This window comes from Wolffia australiana, chromosome 4, assembly GCF_029677425.1.
Source record: "Wolffia australiana isolate 7733 chromosome 4, ASM2967742v1".
Classification (NCBI taxonomy): Eukaryota; Viridiplantae; Streptophyta; class Magnoliopsida; order Alismatales; family Araceae; genus Wolffia; species Wolffia australiana.
The window spans coordinates 8,677,204-8,702,405 of NC_135838.1; the positions used below are offsets into that span (position 1 = coordinate 8,677,204).

Sequence of the window (25,202 nt, forward strand, 5' to 3'; positions counted from 1 at the left end):
CTAATGTTAAATTGATGAATATTACATTACATATATGTGGTTTATTGGCCATATTTGCATGTTATAATACATAAAGGGACATAAATGACTTGAACTATGATTTTATAATTGTTTTTAACTTTTTTGTATTTCTTACATGACATGTAACCTCAATGCATTGAAGAATTATTTTTGCAGGCATAAAACACTTGGCTAGAGGTTGCTAATTTTTTTAGTAATTTTTCAAGAATTTTTCCAGATTTTTTATAATTTTCTGGCCATTATATAGCCAAGAAATAATTTTTACAAATGAAAGAATATTTTTGTGATTTATTTCGTATTTTAAATGATATTTTTTATGAATTTCGTGGCATCCATGTCATTCGCCAGAAAATTTGGGTGAGTGATTGGATGTATTAAACGAGCATTTTGTTGGCTCATTATGGCATCGCAATGCGCGATGCCATAATGAGAAAATCATTACCTAGAAAAAAACATGGCATGAGCGGTGAGGAAAAAGGTACGCTGTATTTTTTTCTTTTACTTGACTTGGCTCTTTTCGTGCAATAAATGCATGCAGAGAATTGATCTATGTGTCCATTTATTAAATAATAATCTTCGGCATAATCAATGAATGCGGAGTCGATTAGCCGCATGCAATTAATGCACGCGAAAATTGATTCCATGTGCATTTATAAAGTAAAAAAGATTCCTCATACACGGAATTGATTAGCCGTGTGCATTAATAAATAGGTAAGCTTACCTCCCTCTGTTTTTTTTTTAATTATTGAAACGAGAACAGAAAGGGGCAACATGGTGCTTTCTCATCCATTGAAAATGCATTATTACTCCGCAATGATTGCAGCCTACGGAAGCGCGCAAAGACGTGTCAGAATGTAATCCGAGGGTGGAGAAATCAAGGCGACAAATAAAATAAAAAGAGCATTTTATATTTTTGTGGAGGAGAGAAAATATTTAAACGCCAGTAAAATGGCCATATCTTGAGATCTAGTCGTATGATTAAGGTCAAATTTTGAGGGTAGGTTTGTTTTTTCACCCTCTATAATCCAGATGGTTGGATTTTAAAATAGAGGTCGGGAAGAAAGGGAAATTCACTGAGGAAGCTCTCCCCCAAGAAATTGGCAAGGAAGGACACATGTGCTGCATCTAAAGCCAATAGATCTTGGTTCAATCTTTAAAGTTGTAAGTTTCTTCTTCATTTTTTGACCTTCTTCTTGAAAAAATCTAAAATGCCAAGGCATGGGCAAAATTTATATGCGCTTGAAGTTGACTGAATAGTGATTAGCATTGCCTTTTGATTGTGATTCAAGATCTAACTTTCAATCTTTAGTTCTACATTGATTTCTATCCCATTTTGCATCTTAAACTTCTAGATTAGTGTCGAGTTTCATCTTTAATTCATTTTCTCCCAAATTCTTCTAGTTTTTCTCTCTAGGTTAATTCGTATACCTTCTCTCTCTAGATCTTGAAATTGATTGTTTGAAAATTCAATTCATTATATAAAAGACCTTAATTTAAAATTTCATCCAAAAAATCATCGATCTTCAAGTCCAATCTTCAAAATCCCTTTCTTGATTATTAATTCCCAATTGTAATACATAAAAACTGTCTTCATAAATCATTTTGATTGGAATATTGGTAATCCGAATTAACCTGATATAAGAATCAAAATTATCCTATTTAGAATATCTTGACCAAAAATATGAAGATAAAAAATTGAGCTTTTCCTAAATTTTGATTAATTACAAAACAAAACTAAACATAATTAAGGCCCATTTAATGAAAAATTGTTTTATTCTTGAATTAATTCATTTGAAATAGGATAAAAGTTCTTGTAGAGTGCCTTCCTGTGGTTTGACCCCTTGCTTACTATATACATAGTATTAAGTGATTAAGGGCTATTATAAATTTTATTGCATAAGTCTAGAAGCTAAAACAATGGCATATTTTGCATATTTTACGTACCAAATTTAGGCTTATCAGCCAATAGGCCAACCACACACATTACATATCTTACTCCATGTTCATTCATAGAACATATATAGTATAGTGCACGTGTAATGCTTATAATGAAGTCCATGAATACATGATCATACTTAGTGAATTATGATAATATCATAATACAAAGATCACTGGTCCTTAAGCATATGCTCTAAATTGATGAGTATGACATGTGTTGGAGCCATTTGTGTGGAGACACTGAGGATGGATGGTTGGTGCTCTTTAGTGAACAGCGGTCACTGAATTGATCCGTACAAATCCCTGAATGGTATTATACCAAACTGTCAACCAGGTTAATTCACGTCATAGTTGTGTAAGTGGTCTTAGATCTAAGATGCCAAATATGTCTAGTAGATGGACAATTATACTCCGACTATGACCTACGAGTTTCTATTCATGGGATTCTAAACAATCTTTGTTTGGGTGCATCACAAAGTTCAGAAAGATGATTGAGTGGTGAAGATGGGATTGTCCACCCTTGGTATAAGAGGTGTCAACTCAAGGAAGATGATGATATGATGTCCTTGGCCAAGTTGTCCTAGGAGCATCAAGTGATTGCGGGACTATACTTACACGGTAACCGATGATGAACATGTTCAATGAGTGAGTTGATACACACTCTTTGGTATCTTCTAGAGAACAAGGTGTAGCTTGGCAGCTTACAGGTTGGAGACTCAACCTATCACTAGGTTAAATCAATCTGACATTACGTAATCTAAATGGAGATATAGTGAATTAATTTATAAGGCCAATAAAGTTATTGAGCCGCTGGAGTTATTAACTAGACTGATACATGGCCCTAAAGGGTAACATGTAAATGGTATTTTAGATGTTGAAATATGTACTTAAGTTTTGGAGATTTTATAAAATACCCACTTAGCATAAATAGGGAAATACCCTAAAAGAAATTCACCAAGGCCATAGTTGTTGGGAGGCCTTCAATTATTCTCCTCACAACTCCACTCCACTCGCAATGTGATTGGGACAGCAAAATGACAATGACGGAGGGTGAATAGAGCTCGTCAAGGTGAAGTCAGAGATTTGACGTGGCGAGGATTGCATGGATACTTCTGAAGGCTACACACATAAGCAGGTTCAGGGAACTCATTCGAGGATTGAAGGAATCACAAATGCAACCCGTATCAAGGTTATTCACTTCATGTTTTAATGATGATATTACTATTACATTAAAGTCTTCCATTGTGACCATTTTGAGTTCTTCATCTAAATCAAGCCTCCAAAACCCAACAGTAAACACTTAGAAACTCACATATTATTTCAAAAAATATGAGGATAAAATTTTAGTTGTTGAATTAAGTTCAGTTAGATAGTTTTGAAAATTTCCAAGGTCAATATGAGAATTTATCAGCATTTCTTTGATTTTTAATTTATAAATAAATATAAATTTCAGACTAACTTCAAAGTTTTAAAAACTCAGAAGTTGGATCAAGAAAGTAAGAAAGGAAAAATATAAATTCAAATGTTAAATTTGTGTTTTGTTAACACATAATATATATGATTTTAGATTTGGACATTGGAGGATCAGCCACTAATTGGGGAATCAAGACCTCAAAAATAAGGAGAGAAAACATGAGAGAACAATGCATAGAGTTAAATTGATTTTCAGTAAGTATCTTTGTGATTTTGCATTGAGTTTGATTGAGACTTTTTGGAATAGTGAGTGGTTAATCTGCATTGAGACGCAGTTTAACAAGTATACAGATTGCAGTTGACATGAAAAAAATATTTCAAGGGAGATATAGAGATGAAGGTAGAAATAGCATTGAATAGAGGGTGGATTGGTCTCCATTGAAAAATATATTGACAGACAAAAACTAGAATTACTTGAGAAGGAGGATTGTTCTCCTTTATAAATATATTGATGAAAAAAAATAAAATTACTTGAGAAAATATTTTATTTTTAATTTAGAGGAAGGGGAGACTGAGGTAGAGAATCACAGTTCATTCTAGTTTGAAAATACAACGTTGATTTTGGAGATATATTTAAATAGGAAGGATGAACTAGGAATTTTTTTAGCTATAAAAATGGAGAGAGAAATCAATTAGAATGGAAATATAGAGAGATTATTCAGTTTGAGCTTGAATTATTTTGTTTCGAATTTTGAATTCGTTTTCAGGGGAAATGACATTTTGATTGATCCAGTAAACTTAAGATATAAATTAAAATTAGAATGCTTTGGTTAAAAAGAAAACTTCAGAATTCTTCCAATTGTTTTCTTTAGTTTCTGTTGAATTTTTTAAGATATGAATACTTTTGGAGAGTTTTTAAGAGGAAGAGAGGAGGGAAAATCAACCAGAGTAGTAGCTTCTAGTGGATACCTTGGGGGCTGGTCTCTAATTTTAAATTCGCATAACACCGCACAAAATCAAACAATGGGGGGAATAGTATATTGTTAAAAAAAATATTAATTTTATAGTTCTGTGATTTGTTTTGAAATAATGATACTAATGAATGATGATTTGCGGAACGACATCGCAGACGTTGTCCGTGCGGTATCGAGGACGATGGCTCGATACCTAGATAGTGATGTCGCACGTCGACGGTGTTGTCGTCCGATGGATGATAACCCTAATTGGGTAATATGAAACTACAATGCAATCCGAGATGCATCCTACGTGTCGTATGTGCATACTCTAACACGAGGGAGGTGCCAAGCTCTGTGCTGCAAAGGGGTCACCAAGGACAACGACAGTGACCCCTCGGTCCTCATCGGAGGGACGAAGACGTCTACGGTGGAACGGACTCAATCCGTAGGGCTCACACGTAACCGACGGACTCGTCCGTACTGGTAAGATGCTCAATTGTATTCGTAGTTTTCTTTCAATTACCTCTCTCACCTACCTAGCCCAAGCACGGTGGACTCAAGATGAAAATGTATTGCAACGGGTAATATAGCGAGCAAGCAGGTGGATGGCATTCCTCGTCATGTCGTGGCTCATCGTGCAGGGTCATCGACAATTGCGACGGTCGGAGCGGGTGTGATGGAGAGGCGCTAGAGAGCGAACGGCAGCTCGACAAGTGATAGTTCGCAGGAGCGCTTAGTAAAAGGTTGGAGGAGGAGGACAAGGTGCAGGATCTTGCCAAGCGCTCGGTCGTCCCATGGCATAGGCTTCGAGTACACGGACTCGAGCGGTGTCTGGGTAGGAACTGCGTAGGCGGGTGATTACCTGGGTGGCGGGACACAAGCGTGATCACCCTACGCACGGGGCAGCCACCTGTCCGCTGCAGCTCGGCAATACGTTGACTACCTTCGAAAACAATCAAGGGCATTGGCTTCGTCCCCACGACGGCGGGCTGATCGCGTCCGTAGTTATCGTGGGTCAACGGAGGTTACGCTCATCCTGGGCGGCAGGGCTCACTGTGTATGTGGAGATTTATGGGCAATCTGGGGGAGAATGCCCACTCAGGTCGAATGACCGTGTAGTGAGAACCCGGCGTTCAGCAACGGGGGATCCGACCGGACGGAAACGGCCCAGCTGGTGTCAAAATTTCTCCGCCAAGGTTTTGTCACACAAATTTAGATAGCCGAGGGCCTGAAGACGGCGGGATCGGTACCCAAGTTTGGAAGAATCACTGAAATTGTGTTTCTAGCCAAAAATCACCGTACTACAGATATTCACAAACAGAATCGTCACCAATCCGCCCCAAAAATGGTCACTGAATGCCCCCCTTGGCGGAATTTTGCCGTTAGCCATGGCGCTGATCCGGAGGGCTAGGCGGCGTCCAATGAGGCGAGAGGAGAAATCCTAGGAAGAGGGGAACTAGTCACAAATCAGGGAGAGAGATCGTCTTTCCCTTCGTTGCCCTTCTCACACCCAACCTTTTTTTTTCTTTTGCTCCGTCAATCTCCTCCTCCTTCCTCGTATTTTCAATAAGGTGAGACCAGAAAAAAAAAACAACACGAACTTTCTATTGATTCCTTTATAAGGGGAGGTTAAATGGGCCCTAGGAGGACCCATAAAGGGGAGGGAAATATGGGCCAGGGGGCCCTTATATAATGGGCCCCCAATACAAAAGTAAAGGGGAAAAAGGGAGGGGAGTCCAAAATGACCAAGGACGCCTCCCACATGATGACGAAGGCACACAGACAGATGACGGGACGCATCGCAATGCAACGAAAACAAATTGACGAGTGCGAAAAACACAAATATGACTGAAGAAGACGATGAAGATCAAAATGCGATAAACCAGCATGCTTCACCCGGCTATTGACAACAGTGGTGGGTGGCAAAGAGGACGTCGTCGACGCTTCAAGATGGTGTGCACCATCAGTAGTTCTGTGATTTGTTTCAAAATAATGATACTAATGAATAATGTATAGCTATCAGATACTAAAGGTAGTTTTATTTTCTCATTATTGGTTTATTACTTTAATAGTACCTTTATAGTTCTTTACATACACACCTTTATATATGTCAATGAAGATTTTATATGTATTAATAAATATTAAATTAAATTTTTTGAAGATCTTGAATAACTGTTTGTATATCTCCTAGTAACTTTTGCCTAATTTATTTTACTAATCACTGTATGTCTGCTTCGTGAAGCTCTCAAAGTCTGCGGTTATGCGAAGAAGCTTCCCGCTAATCTTGGTCAAAAATCCGTTGGTATTACTAACCAAGTTGTCCCTTCCTATCTCCAGCTTAATTCCGGTGATGAAATTCATGTTTCCGTTGAGAATTTATTCTTTGTAACCTGGATGAGAAGCCCAGTGGAGCTACCTGGGCTCTCTCCTGTTCCTGAACTTGTTGGACCAAACCTAGATCGTCATATTTTCTGTCCATTTTTATCATTCATTATCATCCAAAGCAATGGGTGGATGACTGAATGAACTAAATTCAGACATTAGTCTTCAGTCATACATTATAAATGATGGATGAATGATGAAAAAAATGAAAAAATGGATGACAATGATTACTCATTACATTTGTGATGACAGAAGTGTGAATGAATATTTTTAAAAAAATGAAAAAAAATGAGAAGATGGGGATCATGATGATTGATGATGTGGATAACGATTGTCGACGATTCATGGTATGGATGAAGACCAACATTGGTCATTCGAGTACCGTCATTAACACTAATGAAGACTGCCAGTGATGAGGCTAAAACAACTGTTGACAATGGAGATGACCATTATGACGTAGACTGATAACACCCTAAATTCGGTCTTTATTTCATGCTATTAGCACAATTTTATGCATTTAAAGAGCTTCAAATGGGGTTGTTATCATAGATTTACATAAATTTAATGTTTCCAAGTGATTTCTGATTTTTCCCTAATTTTCTGTTAATTTTATGAATTTCTGAGATTTATTTGAGCTTGAAATAATTATTTTTAAACGAAAATGGCAGGTTTAAAATTTAATTTCGAGCTTAATTATTATGGGGATGAAATACTGAATTTTCTAGAATTCTATGGAATTTTCTAGAATTTATTTAGGATTTAATTGAATTTTTCGAGATTTATTTAAGTGAGAAATGAATTTTTTAAGAGGAAAAGGATATATTTATAATGAGAAAATGAGTTTTAAAGCAATTTCTACTCTTCTAGGGGCCTTTCGTAAATTTCAGTTGCAATGATGCCCTCAAAAACAGCTCTCGGTCGTGGTTGCAGGCGTAAAGATGTTATTTAAACTGTTCTAGGGTTTTATTGCAATTATTTAATATTGGTTTTAATGTTTTTAGGAGAAACCAGAGGAGAGAGAGAGAGCAAGGGGCATATACACAATTACTTTTGGGCGGCATCCAGCAGCAATTCCAGCCTTTTTAAAGGACTTTTCTGCAAAAAGGAGAATTCAAAATGTGCCAGCCAATGAGAGAGCGACACGTCATGGCGTGTTAAAAAAGAAATGAATAAATAAATGAATTTAAATCCAATGGATTAAATTGGTTTAAAATTCATTTATTAATAACTTTTGATCCTGAAGTCCGATTGAGATGATTTGTTATGGATTTGCTAGTCCTGATTCCCTTTTTCTATCTGTACGGTTGGATCATTCAGATCTAGCCTACATTGATAGATAAAAATTAATTACTAAATGGGGGTAAAATGGTGATTTTTACCATGTAACCTAAGTATAAAAGCTAAATTTCGAGAGGGGGAGCTCATTCTTGATGGTGCTCTATCACAGCTGCAAGACAGAGAGGAGCTCCAGCTTGGATCAACCTATTTGGAGCTTTTTCCTTCTTTTTATTTGAACTTTTGTTGTATTTGGATGTTGTTAGTTGAATTTCTTAATCTTTCTCCTTGATCCCTGTCTGAACTTCTAAATCGCTTGGCTTGAGCGGAATGTACAATCCCTGACTAGGATTTATAGGAGAAATTGAGAGATTTCCTAGCTATTCCAAGTGCATATAAAAGAAAACTATAAAAAAAACTTATAAAAAGGGTTAACATTCTAGAGTATTAAATTTTCCATTTTATTATCTAGTGGAGTAGTTATTACTTAATTGTCAAACCTTAAACAACCAACCTAAACACTTCTAAATTTTCTTCTTAACCTCTCTAATTGGATTCTTTGATCCTTTCAATTGGATCAATTAATTCAACTTAGAGCCCCTTATTTCATCTACTCCTCTCATCTCGTCTACCTCCCTTTCCAAATTTCTCATCTAATTAGGGTGATTTAATCTCTGTTGAAGATTAAATTAACCCCGATTAGGTTCAAATTATTCAAGAAGAACATCAATTGGATTCCTTACTAGCTTCCCTTGGACGACACTCGTACTTATTACTACACATCTTAAGTAGAGTTTTTATACATTTTATTGTATAAGCTAAAATTGACAATGACAAGGGTTTAAAATTGCATAAAATTTACCCCACTTTTTGGCTTATCATTGACAACGATGCAGACAATGCGACAACTATCAAGGATAATGAGGATGATGACCAACGACAACATGATGATGATGGTCAATGATCAAGATGATGACTGATGATGATGGGGACAATGATCAATGACAACTGATGACAATGAACCAACCACTAACGATGATGAGACAACCACTACTGATGACAGGAATGATGACCATCAATGAGGAGGAGGATGACCATCGGCTAGGGGGACAACAACCATCAACAATGGGTAGGACGACCTTTGATGAAGGGGACAACGACCATTGACAAGGGTGTCGATGACTATTGATGACAGGGATAAAGGCATGGACGATTGGGACAAAAATCATTGATGAGGGGGATGACAACCATCAGTGATGGATATGATAATTTTCTTGGACAACGGGGATGATGACCATCATGAATGAGGATGAGACCGTTGTGGAAAGGTATACTATTGTGCTTGACTAAGATGAGGAAAATCGTGGTGGGGATGATGATCATCTTAAATGGGGAAGTGGCGATCTCAAGGAGATTGCCACTATCAACTAACTGTTGTCAACATCTCTCTCTCTCGCTATCTATTGCGTGCACATTCTCTCTCTTTCTCTCTTCCTCTCTCTCACTGTATCTTTCTATCTCTCTATCCTTATTGCTCTCTCTCTATTTTTCTTGTTGTTGCTCTCTACCTATCTCTCGGTCTTGATCACATGCACTCCCTCTCTCCCTCCCATTCTCTCTCTGTATCACACACACACTCTCACACTTTTCTCAACCTCAATCTCTTGGTTGCGTGGTATTGCTCTTCAACTCCGATAACATGCAAACTATTGAATAAATATCATGCATAATCATAAATATCTTCATCTAAATATCCATGTTTGCATGTTATCATGCATAAACTGATTAAAATTGCCTTTAGTGTGAATTTATAATTTTTTAGGATTTTATGGAACTTTTACAGATTTATTTGACTTTTGATTCATGAAGAAATTAATTTTAGAAGGCAAACACTACTTATTTATAATTACTAATGGTGTTTCCTAACTTTTTTGGACTTTGTTCCACATTTTCTCACATTTTCTTACACCAGACTTACAGAGAGATTCCTTCCTTCACGTGGAAGGCAAGATGAGCTGGCGACAATTGGAGGAGAGAGAAAAATGAAGAATTTTGACGGCCATGATTCAAGAAAATTTAAACCCTGATATGTCGAGATCCCACCATCAGATAAACCTGACATTTTGAGGGTAGTTTTGTCTTTTCCTGCTCTTTCAATCTACTGGAGGGACTTGTAAAATAATGTCAGGAAGGGGGGAGGACTACTTGGAACTTGCCCCAATCCTAGTTGGCTAGGAACGACACACCAAGCTTTTGCAGTCAATTTTTTCTACAGTTCTTGAGTTTATCTGGTGAGTTTCTTCTTCCCCTCTTGTTCTTGTTCTTGTTTGTTGCCAAAACGCCAAGCATGAGCGAAATATTCATGCACTAGGAGTAGTTATTGAGGGGAGAGCATCACCTTAGTTCAAGAGTGCAATCTAAAATCAAAAACAAATTAGATAGGTCATCTACCATTTCTAGGATGTAATATATTAGTAACTACATCTTGTTTAGCACGTACATTCAGTTTCCCTTCAAGATCTTGACTCCCTCAAGGGAGAATCAATATCAAGAAGGTGTAGGATTTCTTTCCATCCATTTCTTCACTTAGGTATTGATCCTTGCAAGAGGATCAAGCCTTAAACACTGAAATCGTTCTCATCAGTCATTCAGGTTATCTGAATCTTCAGGATAAGGTATAAATTGCTTGATCCCCTTCTCTCATTTTGCATTATCTCTCTATTTATTAGGCATTCCATTAGTTCATATAATTTTTGGCTCTTAGAAACATAAAATAAGTTCAGATTTTAGGGATAGTTGCCTCCCTGTGGATCGACCCCTTTCTCATTCTATACTGTCTATATTTTTAAAAAGGGAATTTTACAAATTTATTGCATGAGCTTAAATCCAGATGACACAATTAAAATTGCAGTTAATCACACCATCTTTAGGCTTATCACACTCTGTCTCACTTTTTCTCGCTCCCTAGATCACTCTCTTTCCCTCACTCTCTCTCTTTCTCGCTCGCCTTCTGTTTCTCTCACTTGTGTTGGTTCTCCTCTTTATTTGTCTTCTTTATTCACTCTGCTTTTATTTTTCTATCTTTCTCTATTTCTCACTTTTTCACTCTTGCTCATTCACTCTGTCACTCTGTCACTCTTTCTCAGTTTCTCTTTTCTCTTTCTCTTTCTCTATCTTGATTTCTCTCTTGCGTTCTCTTTCATTCTCTCTCCTTTGGCTCTCTATGTCTCTCTTGCTCTTTCTCACTCTTTCCTTTGATTGCCCACATTATCCCTCTTTGAATATTAAGTCTATTTCGATCTCCCTCTGTCCTTCATTTATTCCATTTTCAACACAGATGAGTGACAGAATGTGACTAATGATGAAATTATGATGATGATGAAACATAGCCAGATGATGACTCAGACAAAAGGGAATGATGTGTACAGATGACTGAATGGATGTATGTTCAGTGCGATTTCATTCGTTCAGAAGCATGATCCTTCTTTCATCTAACAAGCCCAACACCAACACTAATGGAAGAAAATTGCATATTTTTGTAATTGTCGTTGTAAATTTAATTTGCCTACTATCCACTAACTTGATAAAAGATATAAACTTACTCAGATGTATAGTTAGAGTCAGGTCGTCTCCACAGGGTCTGTCCTTTAGAGATGTTTTTATTAATTGAGTTGTTAGTTAATAAGCTGTATAATAATACTATGGATATGGAATATAAGAAGCGATAACTAATTAGTAAGTAGAGGGAATAATAGATATTGTATGCATATATATATATTATAGATACTAAGAATAACAAAGAAGTAAGATATTTGATATTATATTTAAGAATGATAGTAATATAGTTTGTGAAAAGATGGATAAGTATGTAATAAGCGTAGTGGTTTAATAAGAGTAAAGAACAACAAGAAGAAGTTAGATAGATTGGGAAATATTATTTAATTAAGTATAGATATGTAAGATAGAGAAGTACTTAGTTATACTAAGAAGATATATAGAAAGAGAATAAGTAATTATCTAAGTATTATATGATTAAGTAGCTAGGAAGATATAGAGATATTAAGAGGGAATAAAGGGATTACTAGAGATGATGAGGGAGTAAAGATTTATATTTGTTAATAATCGCTTATAATTGCAGAGAATACCTCATATAGTTATAGTACTTACTCTATAGCTAATATATCTATTGTAATAAGTTTTTTTAATTTTTTATTGTCAAACATAGGGGGTTAAGGAACAGTTCTGTCAAACGCCCTTGAGGTGTTCGACAGAATACCCGATAGAATATCAAAATAGGATAGATTTATATTTTATATGTTTTTTATAAGTAAAAATAGTAAGAAATAGAGGTAATTCCGTCGATACCTGAGCAATGTTCGACGGAATGCCTCTATGAGGACAATATAAGAGTATATCAATATATATATATTTTTATAAGATTGATAGAGGAGAAACTTAGATAGATTGATAAGTATTCTTCGAACACGCAAGAGGTTCGATGAAATGGTAAAACGAAATCGCTAAACTAAATATTCAAGAAAACTTGATCAATCTTGAATCCTGAATAAAATCACGCATTCACAATATACTAAAACATAAAATTCAACTGAAGAGAGTCATGAAGAACCTGAATCACCCTGATTCGAAGACAAGAGTGGCGGTGCCGATTGCCATCACCGAGCTTTAGTTTAGAAGTTCCCTCATTCTTCTCCTCTGTCTGGGTGCAAATCCAAGCTGCTCAAACTTTTCTTTAGTGTCGTTTGAAGCTCGAAGAATGCTCGAAGGGGTGTCACGCCCCTCCTTCTTGCTCTCGACACTGCCGGAAGGGAACCCCACCATCATCATGCTTATGATCAAAAGATGAGAGAAATGGGGGCCTATGGGCCCCTTTTAACGGCTTGAGACGGACCTCCTGATAATCTCAAGATTAGGGTGAAAATTCATCATTGGTAGTTGAGATTATTCAATAAAAAATATATTTAACCGTACTTAAAAATACGTAGTTAGTGGTGAGTACGGATCGTCTCCACAGGTAACGATGATTAAGGAATTACTTTCTTCTGCTGGTGATGATTGACGAGAGAATTGACAGAAACAAGATTTGAGGATGTGAGCTAGTGGTATCGATAAAACATACATAATTATAAGCTAATTTAACTTAAAGAAAAGAGTAAGTGATTATGATGGATATGACGATGAACGACGGAAGTAATTGGATGTGGAGTGGTATGGTGGCGATGATGAAAAGAAGTGAAACGAAGTAGAATGAGCGTGCTAGTATGATTATAAATCATAAATGTGTTTACTTTAGTGACAAGAAAGAGACAACGTAAGACGAAGACGCTTACCTTAGATCCTATGTTCCGCTAGGATCATGGTGATTTACGAGTGTCGGTAAGCTCCCTTTCTTCTCCAATGCTTCTTCCCACACACTCAGGACACCAAGAGCACTATTGATGGATCTCAAAACTCACTATCTTTCAATCAGCCCACACAAGTAGGAAGCAAGTTAAAGATCAATTCTACAATGATCCAGACCTCTATTTATAAATCAAAGGGTATGGATAGAAAGAGGAGGGGGAGACGAAGCAACACTGAAACTTTCAGCTAAATCGAAGTAGTAGAACAGAAGTTATGGCCGCTTGAAGTTGAAGAAATCCTAGCCATTGATATTTTATCTCACCTCATCATCGCCATCGTTTTCTGTTTCTGTTAAAGATTCCAATTGCTTCAGATTCCATGTTGCAATCCCAGCCTCACAGTAAAAATTTATTTGCTAACTACCTAACATTTAACTTTAAAAATACAATGGAACGTATAATAGTAAGCCATCACTATGTTAAGCTATTAGTTGTGTAACCCAGAAAAATGAAGAAAAAACAATAAGGTCGTAATTTTATCTTTTCCCAAATAACTTTTCATAACCCAATATATGGATCAGGATAAGATTGAAGAGAGCAAATAAATATTAGTAATCAGTGTTACAACACATAGGATTCCTGTTTGAAGGATTTCAATACTGACTTAAAGAGGCTCACTAATCATGTTCATTGAAATTAGAATATGATTATTAGAATACATTGGGATCATACTTAATATATCTATGTTTTATGTGATTTATTTATTAAAATTACATCACGTCTTGTGCCGTTGTATTATTATTTGTAAGCTTTATTTGCAAACACACTAAAAAATGTATTGCATTGGGAAAAGCACACTTATTATAAAGTTAAGGGTCAGCAACCCTTCCCAGAAGCTAGTGATGTTTTACACAGTTTTTACAGATGTGAATTCCAGGATGGAAATTAATGTTAACTAAAGGTGAAATTTATTTCACTTATTCACTATTTTAAAATATATAAATATTATTCCAACTTAAAATACTAAATCCCAAGTTCCTGACAAAATGGGGAGACCAGCGCTGTGAAGGAACTCTAGACAAGAGAAAGTAGCTAAGATCTGCGCTGAAATTCACTAATTCTTTAAAAAAAACTTTCTGATAAGTCTGTCCTCTTTTGTTACCACTGATTAAACAATATAGCACCAAGAACTAACTAAGTTTATTTATGATTCCGCTTATGAGGCATCTAATTAATCTGCACTATCAAAAACTCCATGTTTCTTTGCTCATGTAGTCATAAAATTTCATTGGTAAGTTACGCTACATGACAAAAAAAACTTGATCTAATATATTTCATCTGCAGGGCAACGACAACCCAGCTCCTAAATATCCACAACTGGCCTTTAAAAAATGACATTTTCTGCAACTCCTAGTTAGAAAATCTGGACAGAATCTGCACAAAGAGACCTCATCATACAACCGACTACGAGAAACAATCATATCTTTTTTATCAACGTAGCTTCCATGATGAAAAAAAATCATTTCAGCAGAGAACTTAGTTGAACACTCCACAAAGAGCAGACATCGATCTAATGAACTCAAGAGTATATTATATATCATAAGTATTTTTTCTCGCATCAAATTACCCTCTGATTTTATAAGGCCTGGGCAAAGGAAGAACTTAATATAGTATAAGATATAGAGCTCTCAGGAGCCCCACTAGGCGACTCCATGGTACACAAGCTACAGAAAGGAAGGGCAGAGCCGGCTACAGGCCTGGATTGGTTGCCAAATCAACCCTTTCACTGTGTTTGCTGCTTCCTTCCTACTTGTAGAATTGGCCACTTCGCTATAACTTCTTGCCTGCTGTCCTTGGGAGAGGGGCTATAGCTGTAAAAAACGAAAACTATAATAAGACGTAAGTGATGGAAAATACCCCTCTAAGTGGATATAGGGTCGTATAACTACTCCAAAACCCTTTCATATCTTCACGTCATGTGGGGGTTAATACATTTTATTTGCATGGGAAGAGCTTCGGAGAAAACAGGAGTTTTACCCAGCTACTGCCTGTTCTTCCTTTGGAAAAACCTGATGAGAGGAGCCCTGTCAGCAAAGACCAGCCTCCCATCATTTGTCTGGTGCTGGTAGATCCACGCTGGGCCAATTAACCATGAAATGGCAGCACCGCCAAGCAGTCCACCTAGCTGTCAACCAAAACAAATGATGAAATCCCCAGACCCAAGTGAAAAGAAATTGGTGGAAGGATCAAGATGGAGACTTACATGGCCCCAATTGTCGGTGCTATTCGAGAGATAGCCAATTATCTATGTTTAAAGAGCTCATAGACATTATTCTCTTTTCAAAGGTGAAAACAACATGAATATACACTATACTCTCTTTACCATATTAATGGCAAGGACATTGGCAATCTGCTGCAGTTGCCCCTTCCCACCCCCCATTAGTTTTCTGTGTCTTAACACGAAAACAGCGAGTGATCCCACCTGAGAAAGAAAATCACAAATCATAACTGGCTTTCAAAGATAAGTGACTCTATGATAAGATTCCCCGGGTCGGCCTTTCAGAATTTCCACTGAACTTCTGAAGAACGATGGTCGCTCAAGAAGGGAGATAAAATGCCGGGAAACTCAACGGAAGTCTTGCAAAGTGGAAAAGAAAACAACACCGAGGGGAAACCTCGTGAAGGGAGAAGTAAGGACGGGGAGAGTACACTCAAGGGGAATCTATGGAGGGTTATGGCCGAATCAGCCTCGCCTCCTTCTGGTGCAGAGGATCTCTCACCAGGTTGCATTCAGGCGACTCAGGAAATAGCTCGATGCCTTCCTCCTTATTTTTGTTTCTTATTTGTAGCCTCCCCTCCCGCTAGTTATTCAAAAGTGCTATACGTATTTATGGCGATTCATACGTATGATGTTTCGTCTCCTTCGGGGCGCTTGTCAACGGCCGCCTCTTTGTCTCCTCTGGTACGTTCTGGGGAGATGCTTATCAATACTTCCCTCCCCAATCGACAAATTGTCCTCAATTTGGAATGAGGGAAAGTGTTTTTGTATATCCTCCACATCTTCCCATGTCGCTTCATAATGTGGAAGATCTTGCCACTTGACGAGGACCTGTAATCCGTGCCTAGAAAACCGGCGAGATAGGATGGCCTCCGGATATACCTGCCATTCCCAATTCTCAGAGATGTTAGCAGGGGAACCAATAGCTTTGCGAAGATTGGATATGTGAAAGACTGGATGAATGGATGTCGACGACGGTAAATCCAATTTATAGGCTACAGAACTGAGTTTCTGTGTGATTTTATAAGGGCCAAAATATTTAGGAGCAAGTTTCTCGTTGCTTCTTTTTGCTAATGACTTCATTTTGTAAGGTCGAATCTTGAGGTAGACATGATCGCCTACTTGAAATTCAATATCAAGGCGAGATTTGTTCGCTTTTTTGGACATGTAGGCTTGGGCTTTTTCCAGGTGACTCTTGAGTTGCGTGAGCATAGCATCTCTAGTTTGCAACAATTGATCCAGTGAATCGATAGGAGTAGCTGGAGTGCCATAGCGCATTATGGTTGGTGGTTCCCTGCCATATACAGCTTGAAACGGGGTCATTTTGATGGATGAATGATAAGAACTATTGTAGCTGAATTCTGCCCATGGTAACCAATTGAACCATTTTTTTGGACATTGAGATGAAAAACATCGAAGATAACATTCAAGGCTGCGATTGGTGACTTCTGTTTGACCATCAGTCTCCGGATGATAAGATGAACTGAATTTAAGAGTGGTGCCCTGAAGTTTACGCAGAGCTTGCCAGAAATGGCTAGTAAAGGTCGATCCTCTATCTGAAACAATGGATCTGGGTATGCCATGCAGCCTTACTATATCTTTAATGAATAATTCAGCAATGTCCTGAGCCGTGAAAGGGTGTTTAATAGCAGAAAAATGTGCATATTTGCTTAAGCGGTCTACTACCGCGATTATGGAGTCGTATGCGGACGATTTTGGTAAACCTTCGATAAAATCCATGGAAAGATCCTCCCAAATTTGATTAGGAATGGGAAGTGGGTGTAACAGACCTGGAGGATGTAGGCTAGAAGATTTATGCTGCTGACATACCGCACACCGGTTGACAAAATCTTTGATAGCTTTCTTCATACCTGGCCAATAAACCTGTGCTGTGATACGTTTATAAGTCTTTCGAAAACCGCCATGTCCCCCTATTTTGGAGTTGTGAAACTCATGGAATATAGTGCTGATAAGTGTCGAATTTGCAGGAATTACCAAACGATTCTTGTAGAAGAGTAAATTATGTTGGAATGAATAGCGAGGATGAGTTTCTCCCTTCTCAATGTTTTTAATGATAGCTGAAGTGGTCTGATCATGTAATAAATCTTGTTCAAGAATGGAATGATCCAGCCAATGCGTGGTAGATATATTGTTGCAAGAGATGTCATCAGAATTCATTGACCTGGATAACGAATCTGCAATGATATTGGTTTTCCCAGCTTTATATTTAATTTCAAATTTGAAATCCCAGCAATTTGGATATCCATTTGTGATATTGGGGGGCTATGTCTCTTTGTTCATTCAGATATTTAAGGCTGAACTGATCAGTGTGAATAATAAATTTCTGAAAGATTAAATAATGCTTCAATTTCATAACTGCTAATACCAGGGCCATCAGTTCCCTTTCGCATGCTGATTTATGTCGGGATGATGACGGAATCGCCTTGCTGAAATAAGCTATAGGATGGGAGTCTTGAATTAATACTGCGCCGATTCCATAGCTAGATGCATCAGTTTCAATTACAAATGGCTGAGAAAAGTCCGGAAGTTTGAGTACTGGAGTAGATATCATAGATTGTTTCAGATTCTCGAAAGCAGCAGCAGCTTTAGTGTCCCACATAAAAGAATTTTTCTTTAATAGAGACGTCAATGGTTGGGCTCTCATGGCATAACCAGCAACAAAACGCCTATAATAATTGGTTAATCCCAGAAATCCTCGAAGTTGCTTCGGGGTGGTTGGAGTTGGCCACTCTGATATCATTTGAATCTTGTCTCTATCCGTAGATACTCCTTCACGTGAAATCCAATGTCCCAAATAATCAAAGCGCTCTGCTTCAAATGTACACTTTTTTGGATTGATATGGAAATTGTGCTCATCCAGTAGTTGGAAGACTATCTCTAGATGACGGCAATGCTCTTCTGAGGAACTGCTGTATACTAGTATATCGTCGAAAAAGACTAGTACAAATTTGTGGAGATAAGGGCCAAATATGGAATTCATAATAGCTTGAAAAGTAGCAGGCGCATTGGTCAACCCAAAAGGCATTACTAGAAATTCGAAATGTCCATGGTGTGTTTTGAAAGCCGTTTTATAGACATCCTCTTCGTACATTCTGATTTGATAATATCCATCATCTTGGTAAAGATGATGCATCCATGTAGTTCCTCGAATAGTTCATCTACAATGGGGATGGGATATCTGTTTGGAATGGTGACCCTATTTAAGGCTCGGTAGTCTATACACATCCTCCAATTTCCATCTTTCTTTTTCACCAATAACGCCGGACTCAAAAAGGGACTAGTGGAAGGACGAATGACTTTGTGAGTTAACAACTCTTGAACCGCATTTTCAAGCTCATTTTTGTGGGAAAAGGAATATCGGTAAGGTCTGAGGTTGATGGGTTTTGTATCAGGAAGCAAGTGTATACGATGATCTTGGGGTCTTTTGGGTGGTAATGCAAGGGATGTTTGAAAAACAGCCGGATATTTTCTTTGTAAATTCTCAATGAAAGGTAATAAAGTAAGATGGAGTACCGTGGCATTGATGGGATCACATGCTCTGTAGATATCTCGGTATTGGCGTTTCCTGTTGATCAACTCTTGGATGCTTGTGGTGGACTGATAGTGGTTGGGTAAAAAATCTGGATCAGACTTGATCTCGTAAAGTTGCCCTTTCCACAGTACCTTTAGGGTCAGTAAGTTGTAGTTGCTAAGGAACCACTCTAATGTTTGTAGCCATCGAATTCCCAGCACCACGTCCAGATCTCCCATGTCCAGAGGCAAAAAATCTTGAGTGAATTCCATACCTTGCAAGTATATGGGGACATTTAAACATATCCCTGACGAAGGTTGTACTGTGCCGTTGGCTAATAATATGTCGAACTTTTCTCCTTCGGCCTTGGGCAAATTTAAGGCTGAGATAACTTCAGGATGTATAAAATTATGAGTAGCCCCTCCATTGATCAAGACCTTCACCCTGTGACCCAGTATACCTCCCCATAGTTTGAGCATGCCAATTTTCGGGGTCTTATTCATCATGTTTATAGAGACTTGCGCTGTAAAGATGGACCCGTGCGTAATAGGTTCATCGTCCATCTGCATCATATCAGGCGCCCCATCTTGTGGCGCTTCTTTGTCTTCATCTTTTTCTAGGACCATTATTAAATTGAGGTCCTTCCTGCATCGGTGACCTGGAGCGAATTTTTCATTACAATGAAAACACAATCTCTTATCTTTTCGTTGCTGGAATTCTGCTTCGGTAAGTCTGAGGTTACGTCTCTTGTGAGGCCTTTCGTTAGGATTTGGTTGGTGTGTCCCCGTCTGTGGTGGGACCGAGCTGCTTGATCCCATATGGTAAGTTCGGGATTGTCCCCAACCAGAACTCTGTTGGCGAATCGGATGATATTGAGCGGGTCTCCGTTGCGTCGGTAGCGGACCCTGAGGGGTGTGTGCACTTTGAGGAGTCTGGCTGGCATGAGTTAATACCTCCAAATCGATTTCAGCTGTGATTGAGAGGTCCATGATCTCCTTGAGACCATACGGGCGATAACGCTGAACTTCCATACAAATGTCTGGCTTCAGGCCTCTTAGGTAAGCGTTTTCTTTGACTGCTGTCGGTAGGTCTGGGATCTGAGTGATGAGTCTTTCAAATTGAGACCGATAATCTGAGACAGACCCGGTCTGCTGAATCTCAAATAAAGACTTGTATTTTGCATTTGAAGATAACCCATAGCGATTGTAGAATTGATTCTTGAAGTCCATCCAGTCATGAAATCCAAATTCATCTTCGGCATAGAAAAACCAGTCGATAGAAGTATCATCCAAATGTAATGAAATTAAATGCATCTTATCTCTGTCTGGCATTGGATTTAGCCGGAAAAATCGATCCACGCTCTTGATCCATCCTTCTGGATTAGTGCCTTGAAAGAAAGGTAGGTCTCCTTTCTTGAAACGATAATCCGGATCTTGACGGCGTTGAGCTGGTGCAGCTTCGTTTCTCTGCGGTACTTGACGTGGATCTTCTTCTGGCGTCGGGTTTCCTGCAGGTGCATTCTGCATTGCCTCTAGCCTTAGATTGATTGTTGCGATTTGCTCCATTAGATGCTCCAACACGTTCGTCATTCTGATCGGGTCGACAGTTGGCTCCGTTCGTTGATTCTTGTCCGCCATGATCGAATATCTCACAGAAACGGTCGTCGGAAGTGTATCCGAGGATGCGGTGGCTCTGATACCACTGATAAGATTCCCCTGGTCGGCCTTTAAGAATTTCCACTGAACTTCTGAAGAGCGATGGTCGCTCAAGAAGGGAGATAAAATGCCGGGAAACTCAACGGAAGTCTTGCAAAGTGGAAAAGAAAACAACACCGAGGGGAAACCTCGTGAAGGGAGAAGTAAGGACGGGGAGAGTACACTCAAGGGGAATCTATGGAGGGTTATGGCCGAATCAGCCTCGCCTCCTTCTGGTGCAGAGGATCTCTCACCAGGTTGCATTCAGGCGACTCAGGAAATAGCTCGATGCCTTCCTCCTTATTTTTGTTTCTTATTTGTAGCCTCCCCACCCGCCAGTTATTCAAAAGTGCTATACGTATTTATGGCGATTCATACGTATGATGTTTCGTCTCCTTCGGGGCGCTTGTCAACGGCCGCCTCTTTGTCTCCTCTAGTACGTTCTGGGGAGATGCTTATCACTCTACCTAATTGAGGATTATAATGAAGGCTTTAAAAATTACAGAAAAATAAAATGAGAGTAAAAAAATGAATAGAAACAAATAAAATCAAAATGTCAAACTTCAGGTGCATACAAGCCCAAATATAGCTCCTGATGCACCAACAGAAGGGCGTGGACAGAACCGAAAGCTCAAGATGGAACCTGGTTTTTCATCAAAATCACATCAGGAAATCCGTCACATCACCAGTAATAGGTTTTTTGCATAGAACTCAAACTCTTCCAACCTGCAACGGCCGAAGAGAAGTATATCACAAGAAACCTTCTTGGCCCAGTAATTTTCTCCATTAGAGGACCAATGGAGTTGAGTGAGTAAGAATTTACCTGAAAGATATGCATCGTTCAAGATGATATTAACGAATTTATTCAAAAATTATCTGCTTACAGACCATTAAATGCATGATGTTAGCATGCAGAAAGGATGACGTCACCAATCTCCAAACTTGACCCTGAGAAATAAGGCTGTTGACCTACAGAAACCCAGCAATTATCCATCTGAAATAAGCTAAACGAACAGGATAATGTCTGCTTTCCAAACCTTAGCTCCCCACAACATCAACTTCCCTTGTGTAAGAATTTGGACCCCAAAAAGCCTATTAACATAATAAGGTGCTTATAAGAAACCAACAACAAAAACAGAAGGGCTGATGTAATTGCCAATCCTTCCTTCTTGCTCGCATAAAAAGGCTGACTAATTATTTAGTGAATGGGGGGACACAGTCTGTACTAGTGTTCCCGGTCATAACGGACAAGCCAACGAAAGTGATGACAACTCATCATTTCCTTATATCCATCCCCACTTGGTCATCATCTGATCCTTGTCATTTGTCTGCCTTTTAGGATGACGATAATGAAGATGACTAATCATTCTGAGGAAGAATATATCATATGTATAATTATATATACAATATTCTTCCCTCAAATGCGACTCATTACATTACACCGCAATCAGATGACAAGAAGACGATGACCAGTCTTCATCGCCCTGCTTATTTTTTCTGCGTCAGGATGACTACGATGATGAATAGTGTCCTAGTCATCATCAGTTTTACACATCTAGGATGACAATGATGATGACAATTTTTTTTTTTGAAGAAAATAGGGTAGACCACTCAGAACCGGTGGTCTACCCTATTTAGGAGCGACTTTGGGATATTGAAATATGGAATACCCCGAACCGGTGGTATCCCATATTGAAATGATGATGACCATATAGCCATCATTCTTGCACATCCATTGTCATCCTGGGAAAACCTTTGCAAATCATTCTTGATCTAGAAACTTACAAGATGTTAGTAGCAAGAAGAATGTTAGTCCATAATGGGCCTCCCCCCGTCTTTGACGAGTTTCCTTCACCAGTATTAAAACGCAGCTTGTCCTCATCACTAGCATTTTCTTCTGATCTCCCTCCCATGAAGAAAGATAACAACGAAGAAGAATGGCACAACAATGAATTAGCCTTCTCTCCGCCAATAGAACACATTTCCATCAACAAATCATTGTCGCAGGAAACAGCCTGAAAGAAACGCGATGCTTTGGTCGTCACAAACAGATGATCAAAACATTTATATGTAATTTAAATTACATGAGACAACTGGCCCAACCCACATTCATGACCAAAAAACAAAAATGAAGAACAAAGCTTTTAACGGTTTAACTTCAAGAGTGAACGCCACTCCCAATCAATCAAAAGTTTCAAAAAATATCAAGAATATATAGAGCCCGCAGAAAACCCATCGATAGAAATTTCCCCGAAGAACATAAGCCTCTCTCTATTCAAATAACAAAACAACAGCGAAGCAGTAGACGATCGCCGGGTGCACCTCAGAATATCATGCGATGATAACAAATCGGGCAAAATAATCTAAAGAGACGATTCAAGAGTGAGCACTACGCCCAAGTAAGCAAGACTTGAAAAGAAATTAAGTATCTCAAGAGACGGCAGGAAATCAATCCGTCCACAGAAATTCACCAGGAAAACACCGGTCTCTGTAAGTTCAAAGAATCGAAATTCACCACAGATTATGATTCGACGCTTGAAAACAGGAAAACTCGGTGATTACCTTGGACGACGGGGGGACGAATGGGGAGAGGAGACTCCACAACTCCTTAGAAGCGCGTACATGGATAGCTCTTCCAAGATGAAAACTTAGGGTTCCATAGAGTGCCGACGGAGGAGAGCGGATCGTACCCGGCGAGGATTCCCCCCGGGGAAGAGGGAATTGGGGATGGAAGTTGAAGAAGCTCCCCGTCGCCATGCCCGTCTCTCTTCCGAACTGACTATTGAACTCATAACCGGCGGTTCACTATAAGAACCGGTTCAGACTTACTTGAACAGGACCGGCCGAACCGGCTCGACCAATGCCGGTTCAGACAGCATTTGATGCGAATTTGCGCGAAAATTTGCATCAGACGTCGCACAAGTTCGCACAAATGATTGGCCCGAATGTGTTTTAAAAAATTCCTAACTCGTTAAGTACAAAATATATAAAGCATACATAGCCGGATATGCCCCCACACTTGGGCTAATAAAATATTTATTAGTGTTGGTGATTAAATTCTTAAGAAAATTAATTTGATTTTTATTGGATTCCACCAATGTGTAGATAATAACTATAATGTTCCAAAATTAGGGGCATAATAATTAATATTTTTTGAACATTTGGTTTGACATGGGTATGCAGTATTTTAAAAGTGTTCATGAGTCACAAATGAAATTTATAATTATTGGATTTCACCACTACGTAGATAATAATTCTAATATTATCCAAAATTAGGGGCGTTATTACGAATCTCTTAAGAACATTGGGTTCAAAGTTGGCGAGCTAAGTATTTTATAAAATATTAATGATTCACAAATTGAGTACACCATAGAAATGAATGTCCAAACATATCTTTATGAAAATAAATTTGATTTGTCTCGCTAACTGTTACGTCGCCCATCAATATAGAAAATACTGTCTAAAACTTTCAACCTGCTTAAGTTTGTTGGACGAATAACAAGCCACCATCTGTGTGTCTTAAATTCATCACCAGTCATCATTCGACACAACACATAAAGGAGTGAGTAAATTGTACTTAGTCATCTGTCATTGGTCACCCATCACAGATGACTGATGGCTGATAACAGAAAAAATGAAACAAACCATGAGGATGATTAATGATTTTCAAGGATGATGAACTTGTGAATAAATATATATTTTATATATTATACATTAGGGGCATTATTACAGATACTATTATATGTATATAAATATATTATTAATATTTTCTATTGATGGGGGTGATAACACCCTAAATTTGGTATTTATTTCAAGAAATTAGTACAATTTTATGCATTCAAAGAGTTTAAAATGGGGTTGTTATCATATAACAATTGTTAATTAATTTTTCCAAGTGAATTCTGATTTTTCCCTAAATTTCTATTAATTTTACGAATTTTCTGGGATTTATTTAAGCTTGAAAATTTTATTTTTAAAAGAAAATGGCAGGTTTAAAATTTAATTTTGAGGTTGATTAGTATGGGGATGAATTGCTGAATTTTCTAGACTTTTCTGGAATTTTCTAGGATTTTTAGCAATTTATTGGATTTTCTGGGATTTATTTGAGGAAGAAATGAATTTTAAAGAGGAAAAGGATATATTTTATAAAGGGAAAAGGAGTATTAAAGTAATTTTCAAACTTCGGGGGGCTTTTTGTAAATACGTGTTGCAATTATACCCTAAAAATGGCTCTCGATCATTTCGGCAGGGGCATAGATACAATTAGGTAAAAGTTGTAGGATTGAATTGAAAATTGCCATGGTATTTTTATGATTTCAGGAAAATTTTGGGGGGCAGAGAGTGTGGAAGGGC

At 38.1% G+C, this 25,202-nt stretch overlaps 1 protein-coding gene across 1 annotated transcript; it reads right to left on the bottom strand.

Moving 5' to 3' along the window:
- Positions 1-14,916: 14,916 nt before the first annotated feature.
- LOC144701836 (RHOMBOID-like protein 10, chloroplastic) lies at positions 14,917-23,643 on the bottom strand. The gene is made up of 10 exons (XM_078573617.1): positions 23,412-23,643; positions 22,635-22,864; positions 21,887-21,941; positions 21,738-21,818; positions 21,576-21,672; positions 21,425-21,492; positions 15,729-15,827; positions 15,609-15,650; positions 15,383-15,530; positions 14,917-15,216 (listed from the first exon to the last, which is right to left on the bottom strand). Exons 1-9 carry the CDS (start codon positions 23,604-23,606, stop codon positions 15,387-15,389), a joined length of 1,011 nt encoding a protein of 336 aa, XP_078429743.1. The 5' UTR covers positions 23,607-23,643; the 3' UTR covers positions 14,917-15,216; positions 15,383-15,386.
- Positions 23,644-25,202: the final 1,559 nt, after the last annotated feature.

What these genes read in the sequence shown, in the direction of transcription:
- LOC144701836 (XM_078573617.1), bottom strand. Translation starts at nt 23,606, where the DNA reads ATGGCGACGGGGAGCTTCTTCAACTTCCATCCCCAATTCCCTCTTCCC. An exon ending in TGATGTTGTGGGGAGCTAAG is followed by an intron (nt 21,819 to 21,886) that starts GTTTGGAAAGCA and finishes GGGTTTCTGTAG; the next exon opens with GTCAACAGCCTTATTTCTCA. An exon ending in CTAACATCATGCATTTAATG is followed by an intron (nt 21,673 to 21,737) that starts GTCTGTAAGCAG and finishes CATATCTTTCAG; the next exon opens with GTAAATTCTTACTCACTCAA.